This window comes from Lissotriton vulgaris, chromosome 5 (assembly GCF_964263255.1).
Source record: "Lissotriton vulgaris chromosome 5, aLisVul1.2, whole genome shotgun sequence".
NCBI classification, from domain to species: Eukaryota; Metazoa; Chordata; class Amphibia; order Caudata; family Salamandridae; genus Lissotriton; species Lissotriton vulgaris.
This window is the reverse complement of record NC_141693.1, coordinates 1,913,220,696-1,913,235,075: the sequence shown is the minus strand read 5'-3', so window position 1 is coordinate 1,913,235,075 and position 14,380 is coordinate 1,913,220,696. Positions and strand designations below refer to the sequence as shown.

Below are 14,380 nucleotides of genomic sequence, written 5' to 3'. Positions count from 1 at the left end.
AGACAGAAGGTTGGAGAGTCACCCCACCCGTGGATACCCCAGGAACCAGACTACCTACACCAGGGAAGCCAGGTGCATAGGTGAGAAATGACGTCGGATAACGCTGTAGACCACAATGGAGGACTTCAGTAAAGATGCTGCCGGGAAAGACTGCAAGAGTCTGGTGGAATTCCAGGGTGGATTATTGAAGAGAATAACCTGCAAGCGGAGTGGACAGAGTATATGCCACTTGGAGGTTACCAGGAGGCATGGAAGAGCAATGATCACCGATGACGGAAGGTGCAGTAGTGATGAGCGAGACCTTGTCTCTGCAGCTGTGAGGACCAGGTGACACTAAGGAAGACCAATAGCCATTCACGAGCTCTCCGATGTCAAAAGTCAAGAACGAGGGAGTCGGTGTCCGGCGGGAGCACCAACAACATTGGCAGCAAAAACAGACATGGAAAACAATGAAGGAGCAACGTTGGGACCAGAAAGGTCCAATGGAGTCAGAAAGTCCAGGAGAGTCAGAGCAGGGCCTGAGCAAGCAGGGGAACCCACTGAAGCAAGAGAAGACCCTCGACCACGGTGCAGAGTATGCAGTGAGGACGAAGATCTTGGCAGGAAGAGTTGCTGGAGGCTGGAGCTTCTTGTGGCCGAAGATCTCTGGAGTGCAGAGCCAACAAGCCTTGGCAATAGTAAGTCAACGCCGTGCACAGGGGGTTTGACGAGGGATACTGGCCTCAAACTTGCTGAGAGGACAGGTCAAACCTCAAGGGAGTGGCAGAACCATTACCTGTGTTTCTGAGCCTTTCAAAGTACGTGGAACGTCAGGAGCAGCAGACCGGTCAGCTTCGTTGCCGTGCCTGCAGAGGCAGGGGAGTGAATCCAAGAAAGATTACATTACATCATCATAGCAAATCTTCGTAATTATTTTATACGGTTGTGTCAAGGTGAGAACAGTCGATTACATTTCGATGCCTTAAAGCAGAATGTTGGGATCACCTTGGCACAACCATATAAAATATTTACCATGATGTGCTATGGTGATGTACTGCAATCTTTCTTGATATATTTTGGATTTGTGTTTCTGGTCAAGCTAATATAAATGCCTGCGCTTTTAGTTCCTTTATGGTATATCTGACTGCACTTGTATGTTTTTGTTTTAAATAATTCATATAAAAGGATTTTTGTCCAGTTGGACAGCAAAATATAGATATCATTGTATCTCTATATGTACTTTCCTTAAAATCATTCTTGTTGTGAGAGACTGTTGTTTCCACAAAATAATTTGCACCCAAAGGTCCCTGACTACTTAAATTGGGTTCCCTTGTCTTTGTACAATATGCTCATTCACTAGCCATCCTCCTGGAGGAGGTGTGACCACCCTCCGCCTGAGCAGGCATTGATTCTGCCTCTGAGAGCGCAGACTCCAACTTACAGGGGGTCAGAAACTCATCTATGGTGGTGGCAGACTGGGAGATACCAGTCAGTCAGAACACTAAAGGACTAATAGGTTTTCAGGGGGCACATCTAAGGTGCCCACTGGGTGCATATCATAATAAATCTAGTAATGGCATCGGAAGAGATTTATTAAGACAAGTTGTTGATACCAAACATGATTAGTTTCAGTGAAGCCATCATTTGGCTGGGTAACTCGTAATGAACAGTGCCCAGTACTTGTCTTTAAGATGGCTGTCTGATCACTTGCCATATCTAGCTATGGAACTAGACATCACAGGGGCCTAACTGCTCATGCAGATTTGCCCTCGCATATAAAATATTGCACCCTGCCTAAGGGCTCTAAGGCAAGCTGTAGTAGTGACTGACAAAAAGTATATGCAGTGTACCTTGGCATGGCACACCGTGAGTGTGCCATGTTGTGTTTTCAGAATGGTGTGCCCTCTTTCACTCAGCCTGCAGTGGCAGTCTGCATTCTGTTTGGGTATGGATCTCTTAAGGTGGCATATTACATGCTGCAGCCCCTGGAGGACCCCATTTAATACTCATGCCTTGGGTGCCAGGGGTATAATTTACTAAGGACTTACATGGGTGCTAAAGTCCTTGTCAATTGGGTTACAATAGGATATTTACCTTGTTTTAAGGGAAAGAGCACTGGCACTGGGGACCTTGTTAGCAGGGACCCATTGCACTTTCATGTCAATTCAATTCAGAGTACTTTATTTCCAAGAAATATATTCCTATAAAAATATTACACACACTTTCATAAAAGAAAGAAAAGGCATAAAAAGTACTTAGTTATAATAATCTAAAATGCAGTGCATGGTTATATACTTTTACATAACTACTTGTAGATTATTCCACTTCAGCTAAATAATCATTAAAAATGTTCCCTACCCTAACCCAATGCAATCTACAATCCAAGTCTTGTATACATTTGTAACATTTCACTACAAAATAGTAAAAAAGAAAATGGTCAACATAAGAATGGTACATTCTGCCGCAATAACATTTTAAAATGTAATGTATTTAACCAGCATCAAATCATACATTTTCCCTAAACAGGATTCTAAAGTGCAATATGCATAGCAGCTTTTCACAACCTTCCTATTTGGGGATCCACTGATTTACTTAATATCAGCTGGCTGAATGGTATTACATCCATACAGACCTAGATCTTCAACCCTATGGGGAAGATAGTGCCAGTTCTGTCGTTATGATGTTACACAAGGATTGACCAACAGCGATAGCTAAATCTCAAAATATAAGACTACTAGCAGCCCGCCCCAGCGTTGCCTGGGGTAGAAGGGGGCTGGGGGCTGCATTTCAGGTTTGCGTGCTCTCCCGCCCAGGCCCCCGCCCGCCACGACATTGTCTGTGTCCCGGACAATGTTGTGGCGGGCGGGGGCCGGGGCGGGAGAGCACGCAAACCTGAAATGCTGGCTTCCCCTACCCCCGCCTGCCCTGACATTCCCCAGCAGCCCGTGCCCCGCCCGCCTGCCCCGACCCTGGCTGCCTCGGATTCTTACCTTGCCTCTGCTGCTCACACCGCCGGTCCATATTTCTCCGCTCCGCCGCTCTGCCACTCACCACGTGCCCGCCGCCGCTCCTCCCCGCGCCATATCCGCCTCTCCGCTCCGCCGCTGGCCTCACTTCACCGCTCCTCCCCTGTGCGCCATGTCCGCCGCTCCTGGGACGCTGCTCCTCCCCTGCTCCTGACGTGACGACGCACAGTCGCGGCCGGCGCTACTTTGGGGGAACTACTTTTTGTAAAAATTTAACTTTTTATATAACGTTTATTTGAAAAAATGTTAAAGCCTATGACCATCTACACACCCTGCCAATTTCAACGGTGTATCGGGTGTGTAGATTGGCGCTGTGGTTCCCGAGTTTACCTTGCCTAAAGGTGCAAGTTCTCCATTTATAATAGTAGTATAGATAAATAAGCTCTAGCCCCACATCCCCGGTTTGGATCCCGTATTTTTTAAACACAGGCTGAAGAATCTTTTTCCTTTTCTCCATGAAGAATAAACAATCCAGCAATAAATGGCTCACTGAGTATTTCTTCTCTCTCATAAAGGGGCACTGGCTATTGCGCTTAACCACCTCTGATTTCAATCCTTTAATACACCACCCAGGATCAATTCCCACCCTGTAGCACAAAACCTAATACCACACTTGCATGTCTGGGATATTACATAGGTTGGTAACAAATCTGTACTCTTCTGTGAAGCTAAGAAAGGAATAGCTGAGCTCTTAGTTTTAAGATGGCACAGATCCTCTTTCCAACTGGTTTCTATGACACTTATCCTGAGTGAGCTCTTTATCTAGTTAAAGGAAACCACTTCCCCATCTTCAATACACCTCTCTGAAACATTCAAACTCTTTTGCATTATTGTCACAGGATTCCTTTTCCCAGAGATAGATGTTATCCTTGCCAGTACAATTTGCCCAGACAGTTTGCCTCATGGGGGGCAAATTTTAAGAGCAGCTAAAAAGCGCAAGGCTCTGGCATTAGCCAGCAAACTGCAGGCTACAGTTCTCATCTCCCTCCTTACAGCTTGAATCATAGAATTTTTGGGGAGATCAAGAAGCAATTTTAGAGAAGTGCGTCTAACCTTTCCCTTATGGCTCACCCGTCCAAAGCCAACACCTCTGCTCGATATACGGCTTGTGAAATCAGCTTACCCTGGATAACTTTGCTTAGTGGTTCCAATGTATGACTGCCAAATTTATGGTCAAACCTTTTCACCCCATTCACTACTGTAGACAGGGAAAGCCTCCGAGCAGCCATTTGTTTATTCCACCTCAAATCATCCGAGAAGGTTAGGCCTAGATATTTATACTCTCTAACCTGCTCTAATCTTACATTACCGAGAAACAAATGCAAATATCCTTTTTATCTTGCCAAAAAACAATGTTTTAGTCTTATCAACAGTTATTGTTAGCTTGTTTTCAGGGCAATAGGCATTTAGGGCATTTAGTTTCCATTGCAACCCAATAGGTGTAAGATCCATAACCACCAGATCGACTGCATACATGAGGCAACTAATGTGCCTACCTCCAACCTTTGATGTGAAACTGTGTGTAGTACGTAGCGTCTCGGGAAGGTCTGCGATATACATGCTAAACAGCAGTGGTGCTAAAACGCAGCTCTGCTGTTTTCCTATTCAGATTTCCACACCCATCAAGCTCAATCTGAACCCAATTGCCACTACATTCTTTTTATACATACACAGGTTCCTGTAGGGTGCTTTTGAGGCAACCATTTCGTTCTTAAATTATCATCATTTGGGTTTAGCAACCAGTGGCAGCGGCTCCTGTTTACCACCCTACTACTCTCCCGACATTCATCATCGAACCAAGAGTTCCTCTTATTTCTTGGACTGTTACCTAGGCAGAAATCTCCTTTTGCCTCCTTAAATTGAGCTAGTAATTTCTTTGTTAGCCTACAGTGCCAATCCAATTCATCTTGGCCGACTTCTAAGGGGCAGGGCTCACAATCCACTGAAGAAAGGGCTTGCAATGCATGTTCCATAGCCTAGACTCTATTCTATTTTGGTAAACCACCTCCAGACATGTTGCAACATATGGGCGTGAAGCAAGTACCCCTGTAAACCCCAGGTTGAGGGCAAGATGGGCCCATAACTACAACTTTTAACGTGTTTCACCTGATGGAACTGGTGAACTGGGATCATCACATCGTCAATGGGCAGTTTTCTTTTGCCATACTTGATTGATCTCCTAGCCGGAATATCACCTTGACAACTACCATTTACATTAATGAAATTCAATTCCACTAGAGAATGCAAAACCTTTGCATCATCTTCCCTGGAGATTTCAGAAAAGATACACTCTAAGATATTTATCGCTAAGCGCAATTCTTTCGTAGCCTCATCAAGATCTTTAAAGGCTGATTTTTCATTAAAATCCCATTAGGAAAATCCCTAAACATCATTGACCAGATTTAGGAGCTCACACTCGGGAGAGGGGACATTGGCGGTATATACACATTTAAACATATCATTTGCTTAAACCCCTCCATATTTACATCCAGGTCATTTAGACAAGCGAGAACCCATGAGCTAGAGGATTGGAGTCTTGTTACGTTCTTTCCACAACAGACTGAAACCAATGTTAGTAATCCACCCAGTGATCTTCCTCTTGGCGAGGTCCTAGCATTCTGGGCCATGGCAACAAACCCACCACTACAGGGCACTCCAACAGCCAGGTTGCCTGAAAGAACAAGATGGAATAATTCTTCAAAATCTCCCAGTGGTTTGACATATCCATGAATGTTTTGAACCCATGAATGTTCCATACTGGGACTCGAACTGGCTCGCGGGAGCCCTGAATAATAACAATTGATCTCATCTCCCCCATCACTATTCCAAGGGGGGAAATAGCTGTCCTGAGCAGCTCTCTTTCCTCCATGGGGCCTGCCCCCAAGTACTATAGTCATTTTCCCTCTGTCGCTCTTCAAGGTGCCAGCAGTGGAACCTATTCTGACCCCTCAAATCCATAACTCTGTCATTAGTAAAGGTTATGGTAACTATCCTTCCTTGAGAACCATCATTTTCCCACCAGCTCCTCCCGGCACCTAGTCTCCGCTTCGATTCAGTAGGCCTGGCCATATAAGCCTGGTTCTGTTTTAGCTCGCAGTGTTCACTTAAAAGAGGAATTGACTGTGTTGCATCCTTATCTGTACAAAGACAGATGCCATTTGACACCAGGGATGGACGAGCCGCTTCTACTAGATTCTTTTTATTGTTTGTGGAAAACGTAACTCTGGTTATCTCTTCCCCCGCGACCTCCATAAAACTGAACAGTGCAAAATCCTTTGTAGAAATATTCTTCAACCTTTTGATATTAGCAAATCTATTATGGGGCTGTTTGGCTCCCTGCCTTTTTTTTGGGGGGGGAATAAAACTGGGGGTCTTATCTGTTCACTACTTTTTCCATCACTAGCTACAACAGGACTACTAGGATCTGCAAATGTATTTATTTGAGCTGATCCTCCTTTTACAGATCATACACTCCAACCTAACATAAGTGAAGATCTCCCCTGCAACATTTTAATACTTTTACTTTTTTTAATGATTTTCCTATTTTTGTCCCCAGAAACCTCTTCTGCCGCTATTGAGCTTTCCTTGATTTCCTTGACTCTCTCTCTCCCTCTAACTGGAAGTTTCCTGCACCATGTTGCATCATTCTTGTCCGGCTTCCTCTTAGTGCTCAGTTGCTCACACATTTTATGGTCTACCTTTGAACCGGGGGTTTAAAGTGACTGGGAGGCCGACTTAGGAAGTTCACGCCAAGGGACTTCGAACAGCTCTTATGCTTTCTACCTCCTTTCCTTTCCCGTCCTGAACTCTCTTTCTCAGTCCAGCTTTGAGCAACATAGTGATGTTACACTTGGATAGAACTCTTTGCTTCCTGAATACACTTCCCCTTTTTCAAACTAGGTAGGGACATCTAGATATGTATATATCATCATTTGTGATACATGTAGACAAGGGAGCACCCTCTCGGGGGAGAACCGCTAGGATCAGAAATAACACCATTTAGGTCCCCTACCAAGATCGCATCCCCAGTACCATCTTTTAGTGATTTACTAATACTTTGGAGCAGTTGGATACGCCTAACATTTTGAGTATGATTCGAAACCAGTGCCTTTAACATTCCCTGAAAGGTTGTTTGCATTAGGGAAAGGAGGTTCAAAATTGATCCTTTGTTAGTTCGTGTTTGTCATACTTGTCATCATCACAGGAGATCTTTCTCCTAGGCCCAGCTACCTGTTCCTCTTGCTCCTCATACATGGTTGAGGCAGTCCATACGGATTGTCTGTTATGCAGTGGTTCGATCAAGGTTTCAGCAGGCCCAACTTCTCTCTTAGCTATTGGGGAGGATGAAGACCTGGATGGTCTAGGTCCAAAGGCTCCACCCCACAGCCTTTGCAGCCCCTCAAACAAATTAGAGATACTTGATGACTCCAAGTCCCACAAACTTTGTCTGCCACATTCAAGAGGGGGGCTTTGGGGTCTATATCAACCTCAATTTCAATTTTCCCGCTGGTCCCACGTGTAAGGGGAGGTGAACTGTGGGGGCCTCATCCCCCCAGTGTCAAATGCATCTTTTGAAGGGCAGAACTGGGGTTGAACATGTCAAAAAGGGCACTTTCCTACACAACACCCCCGCCCCCAAACAAAAGAGAATGAGACTAATCTTTCTCAAGAGAGTCTTCATTGTTTTAAGTGGAAGACCCTGAAAAAGGCTATCTGCATTGGCATGGTCAGTCCCAGGTCTGTTGCCCAATGTAAAGTCCATTCCATGTAGGGAGATGGATCACCTCAACAGTTTAGGATTTTCTATTTTCATTTGCATCAGCCATCTAAGGAAGTGAGTAGCAAACAGATAAGTACTTTTCCCAGGCACGGCCCGTACTGGGCGTTATACTGGAGCGGTGACGTCAGGCAGGGGAGGGTCAGGGTGGGGGGGTTGTAAAATGCGGGATATGGACCATTAGAGGTAAGTACAGAATAAAATAAATAAAACGAATTTCGTTGCCAACGCTGCATCACATTTGGCGATGCAGCGTGGACTAACAAATTCGTTTATGTTTTTTTCGGTACTTAACTCTAATGGTCCATATCCCGCATTTTACAACCCCCCACCCTGACCCTCCCCTGCCTGACGTCACCGCCCCAGTATAACGCCCAGCACGGGCCGTGCCTGACTTTTTCATAAGTACAATTACTAGCAGGTCCCCCTTCCCCCTGGCCTTCCGCATACTGACGTGCCCCCCTCAAAATCTCTGAACCATGTGGATGTTTCCAAACTTCCATTTTACTATGGGAGCTTGTGCTGCGTGCATTTCAGCCGGCCGCACAAGCTCCCATTGAAAAATTGAAGTTTCCCACCGCACTATGTGCAGTCGCATACTAATTGGGATTGCGGAACCGCCGACTCATGGTTGGGCAGTTTCTTTCCTACAACAGTGTCATTCACCCGACATCGTAATAAGGGCCTATATCTTCGTATGTTTTGGGTGTCCGTTGGCATATCTTGACTATGTGCGGTTATTAGATGTTCACTTGGGCATTTATGTCATTCTTGGGAATTTGATGCTGAAATAGGTTAAACATATGATGGCTATACATGTAGAGATGACAGCTGCTTCCTGATATATCATGTCTGCACTCCTAGCATTTCATTGCAGACAGGGGTTTGTACTGAGAACAAAAAAGACACGAATCTGCATTAGCAGTAGTGATTTTGTGATGTTGTGAATTTTTCACTTGCTGTTTTTACATCAATAATGTCACTTCCAGTGATAATTATTTTTATTGTGAGGTCATTGGGGTCAAAGGTCCGGTAGTGTCACTTCCTGTCATATGATGTAGGAGTGATATCGTTTCTGCTACCCCTAAAAGGTGGTGAATTGTTGCCCATGAGTGTTTCTGCACAGAGTTAACGAAGACAGGTGCACAGTGGAGTAATATTAATGCTACTTTACTAGCAAACACTGTCTGCAGTGGTAGAAGACCCTCCCTCATGCATGCTCTGTCCAGGCACGAGGGGCCCTTAGTTGTCCCAGATCACTGGAGGGCCTGAACACTGGGCCCAATTTTAATGCCAGAAATTCTGGCTGAAAAAAATCGCATGAGAACAGGGCTGAAAGTGCCCCCCTCCTGCGGTCCCCCAGGCATTCCTGACCTCCTCCTGCAGCACAGGGGGCGCATACATTGTCCCACCCCCGCCAGCCCATATCCTAACCTGTCCCCTGATATCTTCCCCACACCCGGCCCACTACCCCTTGTCCTGAATCAGCCCCAAAACTCACATTTATCGCCTGCTCAGAGAAGAGGGTGGGGTGGGGCGGGGGGAGGGGGGAAGGAGCATTATATTGCTCAAACAAGAGAACACTGTCTGACATTTGAGCCGGAAAAACTGATTCTGCCTTCCTCATTCTGTAGTGATTCATTTGTATTTGCACTATACTGGGAGGATGTTTGCAAGTGGTGAGTTTCTACCCCCCTGTACCATGCAACTCACAATCTGGCCCAAGTGGTTAATTCTTTTTAATGGAGTTTCTAATTTATTTTTGGTGTGAAAGTCACCATCTGATATAAATAGTGATATTTTGCGCCCGTGTTTACCTTTTAAGAGTGCTGACGAAAGCAATTATGTGGCAGTGAGGAGCACAAGCAGTGACCATCGAGCAAGAATGAGGAAAGTAGTATTAATTGGATAGAGCAGTTTGTGGGTATGTTAGTAATAAACAACCACTTGCAAGTAAATTAGTCACTTCATGAACCAGTGTTCTCATTGAATCAAATGGTAAGATGAAAGAACTGTTTTATAATCAGTTCCACAAGAAACCTGTAAATGAGCCTCTAAGCACACTCCACACAGAGGCTGACAGGGCAGAGATTTAATTGCTTCAACTAATTCTTAAAGGGAAGGTCTCTTTGCATCCAAAGTGAATCCTCTATTTCCATTCTTCCCTCTCAGTGTCCACCCTCTCCAAACCAATCGGGCCACAGAACTCCTAGTCTTCCAATGTAAGGGGGCACTGGGAACATTCAGAACTGGGAAACTCAAGCTGTCCCACTGGGTAATATTTCCACTCTGGTTTCTCACTTCATCATCAACATAGTTTTTCAGAAATTTGAATACATTTTCATCAAACTTTTAAAAAGCAATTTGAAAATCCATCAAAAATAACTGCAATAAGAACCAAAAATGCAAGGAAACAGAATAACAGACAGGCATCATATTATGCTTACAGGTAACTAAGATCAAATTACAATCATTAAGCAGACTATTATGCCATTACTTTCATAAGCCATGTGTACAAACCGATATGTGGGCTACCTTGTCACATCAGATTTTTTGATTGTCTGCTGGATCCCAGCCTATCTCTGCAAAGGTGTCTCTCCAAATTCTCATCACATGCATGCCTCCATCCATTGCAGATGCTTACGATTTTCACTGAGCTCTAACACATCTCTTCCCAATAATGCCTTACTACACTCCAACCTCTTTCTTCAAAAGCTCCTCACTAGCCTTGTATCTTATTTATTATATCACCTTCTGGAAAACAAAGTCACTGATTTCCCCTCCCACCTTTTGCATAGATGCCTTTTCTGAATACAACAGTGGTGAGTGTAACACCTACTCAACGGCCTGCACCCGTGTTACTCTAAAACCGCCCAACATACTGAGCTCGACTTAACCACAGAGGTGATAAAACGGATCTTTTCACAAACTCCATTGGCCGCCCTTACAAGCCCTCATCAGATTGATACTTTGCTTCAAAACCAATAAAGCATCAGTGTGGGCAGCTCTGTCATCTCTTCAACGAGCTATCTCTGGAGACCCACCAGGACCATCCTACACTCTGCTTGGACATCACCAAAAAGAAGACATCTGACACATTTAACCAAGCCTTTTCCTGCACAGCCTGGCTTTGGCAATGTTATTGAGTCACTTGACAAAGGCCTCTTGTTAGAGATGTGTTCTGATAGCCCAGCAAAGATTGTGACCTACCACAAATGTTAATTAAACAATCTGAAATGAGAGGCGTGGAACAAATAGAAAACGAAAAGGTATTTGCAAAAAACAATGAGAAATAAAATGTTATGGACAGATGACTGCTGTCTTCAGTTGCAGACACAATGATCTATTTCTCAAAGTGTAAATATGGGCAGAAATGTGATAATTTTGTAATGGCGTCGTCTTCTAGATCTCATCTTCCTGTCCTTGGAGACTCAGAAGAAGAGGGCGGGTATGGAGGTGTGGGGAATGGCTCTACCCTTGTGACATCTGCTTCCATTTTATCATTCTGTGAAAGATGTTAGGTTTTCTGGTGCAGGAGACCCATGCCAAGAGTTTCCTGACATTAAGAATGGTGTGTTCATACACAATTGAAGTGTGTTTACACAAAATGTAACAGTTTTTTCTCTGCAACAGATTGCTGCAATCAACTCTGTAGTAGTGATGCACATTAAGTGGTAGCATTTCATAGCAAGTGTTCCACAGTGAGGCTATCAAGTATAGTACTGAACATTTGACCTTAATGATAATCAGTGTCTTAAATAGCTTTCACTAGTAAAACAATAGCACAGTGTGGACACTTAGGGCCTGATTCACAAAGGGTCTCTGCATTCGTGGCGGAGGCCCTGCAGTCGTGGTGCAGTCTCTGCATTCTGGCAGAATCTCCCCAATGAGAATTCTCGTTGCGGAGATTACACCATGACTGCAGAGGATCCGCCACGAGCGTGGAGATTCCACCTTGACTGCAGGGGCTCTGCAAAGTATGTGGAGATTCCACCATGACTTCAGAGCCTCCACCACGAGTGTGGAGATTCCCCCATGACTGCAGGGGCTCCGCCACGAGTGTGGAGATTCCACCATGACTGCAGAGGCTCCGCCAGGAGTGTGGAGATTCTCCCATGACCGCTGGGGCTCCATCACTTGTATGGGATTCCACCATGACTGCAGGGGCTCCGCCAGGAGTGTGGAGATTCCTCCATGACTGCAGAGGCTCTGCCACGTGTGTGGAGATTCCCCCATGACAGCAGGGGCTCAGCCACGACTGTGGAGATTCCACCATAACTGCAGAGGCTCTGCCACGTGTGTGGAGATTCCACCATGACTGCAGAGGCTCCGCCAGGAGTGTGGAGATTCTCCCATGACCGCTGGGGCTCCATCACTTGTATGGAGATTCCACCATGACTGCAGGGGCTCCGCCAGGAGTGTGGAGATTCCTCCATGACTGCAGAGGCTCTGCCACGTGTGTGGAGATTCCCCCATGACAGCAGGGGCTCAGCCACGACTGTGGAGATTCCACCATAACTGCAGAGGCTCTGCCACGTGTGTGGAGATTCCACCATGACTGCAGGGGCTCCGCCAGGAGTGAGGAGATTCCTCCATGACTGCTGGGGCTCCACCACGAGTGTGGAGATTCCACCATGACTGCGGGGGCTCTGCCACGACTGTGGAGATTCCACCATGACTGCAGGGGCTCCGCCAGGAGTGAGGAGATTCCTCCATGACTGCTGGGGCTCCACCACGAGTGTGGAGATTCCACCATGACTGCGGGGGCTCTGCCACGACTGTGGAGATTCCACCATGACTGCGGGGGCTCCGCCACGAGTGTGGAGATTCCCCCATGACCTCTGGGGCTCCTTCACTTGTATGGAGATTCCACCATGACTGCAGGGGCTCCGCCACGAGTGTGGAGATTCCTCCATGACTGCTGGGGCTCCGCCACGAGTGTGGAGATTCCACCATGACTGCAGAGGCTCTACCACAAGTGTGGAGATTCCACCATGACTCCAGAGGCTCCACCACTCGTGTGGAGATTCCCCCATGACCGCTGGGGCTCCGTCACGAGTATGGATATTCCACCATGCCCGCTGGGGCTCTACCACGAGTGTAGAGATTCCACCACGACTGCAGGGGCTCCGCCACAAATGTGGAGATTCCACCATAATTGCAGAGGCACCGCCACGAGTGTGAAGATTCCACCACAACTGCAGGGGCTCAGCCAGGAGTGTGGAGATTCCACCATAACTGCAGGGGCTCCGCCATGATTGTGAAGATTCCACCACAACTGCAGGGGCTCCACCAGGAATGTGGAGATTCCACAATGACTGCAGGGGCTCCGCCACGAGTGTGGAGGCCCTTTTGTAAATCAGGCCCTGTATTTATTGAGAGTACTTTTCTTTAGGAACAAATATAAGTTTGGCTCCACACCATTGTCGAAGAGTAAGCTTTGACACTCTGCTACCCCATGAAAGTCAAAGCCCAAAAGGCATTAGGTAACAATTTACTGAGTTTGCAGTAGTACCTGGTTCCTGTGTGTCCAAGGACAGGGGCAAAACTTGTAGGAAGGACCAGCGTTAGAGTTACAGTGGTCCTAAAGAACCTCTGTGGTAATTATATTGGGGGAGGAGGAGGTTAGAGGACTGATTTCGCTTAAAAGAAATAACAGTAAGGAATTTGTTGTTGAATATTTAGAATCTAATGTATTATTTCTTTTTTTGTAAACAGCAACATTTCCTGCTGAACTGTGTAAGTTTTATGAATGGTAAAACATGACTCATGCCATTTCCCATTGTTATATGTGACTTCATAAACTCTGTATCTATTTCTTATTTTCAGAGTGGAAATACGTCAAAGGCTTTGCATGTGAGTAGAAGGGATTTACATTGATTTCCTAAAACCCTAGATGCTCTAGAATGTGTTGTTGAAACTGAGAGTACACAGCTACAACTACCAAGAGTTACAGTGAACTGAGGGAAATGGTTATGACAAACTGGACCCACACAACCCCAGGGGCTCTAACAAAGTAGGTGTCAAGTTTTCGAGGACTTAACAAAGGCAGAGGACGGTACAGCCATCTTACCATTTGTGAGAAATTAATGCCCTGGTCCCTCCAGAACCTAGGGAGTGGGAGAACATGTTTGCTTGGCCTGATTCATTTGCATTCTCTAAATACAATGGTCATCTTGTGAGTAGAAAATGAAACAGGCACTCAGGAGCCAGCGCGCCCAGCAGCCATCTTAGCATAGGAAATTGAGCACTGAGTTTTTTTATAAACACATGGCGTTCCATTAGTGCTCTTTCTGTTACTTCATATTACCTCCATGCGAATGAAGGAAGAAACATATTTAAGGTCAGTAGGGTTTAACTTCTTTGCCTGGAAACACTGCGATTTGGTGGGTTTTACTACTGTCGTTAGTTTGCACCGGGCCCTCCTGTTTGTGTACCTTTCTTGGATTCTGAGACTCCTGTGGACTCTCTTATTTGGCTCTGGAGGCTCTTCTCTCCCTACTCCTTTCTTTCCTGTGTGATTCCTGTCATGGGTCCTGAGTGTTCTGACCATTTGAGGTGCAATCTGGCATAGGAATCTAGTAATATTAGATGAGTG

General features: G+C 45.8%; 1 protein-coding gene and 1 pseudogene across 2 annotated transcripts in view; one reads left to right on the top strand and one right to left on the bottom strand.

Annotated features, from left to right (window-relative positions):
- Positions 1 to 14,380, bottom strand: part of LOC147717705 (E3 ubiquitin-protein ligase TRIM39-like) — a 948,681-nt pseudogene that overhangs the window by 553,565 nt on the left and 380,736 nt on the right. The window lies entirely within an intron of this gene.
- Positions 1 to 14,380, top strand: part of LOC147717707 (E3 ubiquitin-protein ligase TRIM11-like) — a 442,086-nt gene that overhangs the window by 263,682 nt on the left and 164,024 nt on the right. The window contains exon 7 of the mRNA XM_086919295.1: positions 13,612 to 13,638. Within this exon, the coding sequence (XP_086775421.1) occupies positions 13,612 to 13,638 (27 nt within the window). The remainder of the gene's footprint in view (positions 1 to 13,611; positions 13,639 to 14,380) is intronic.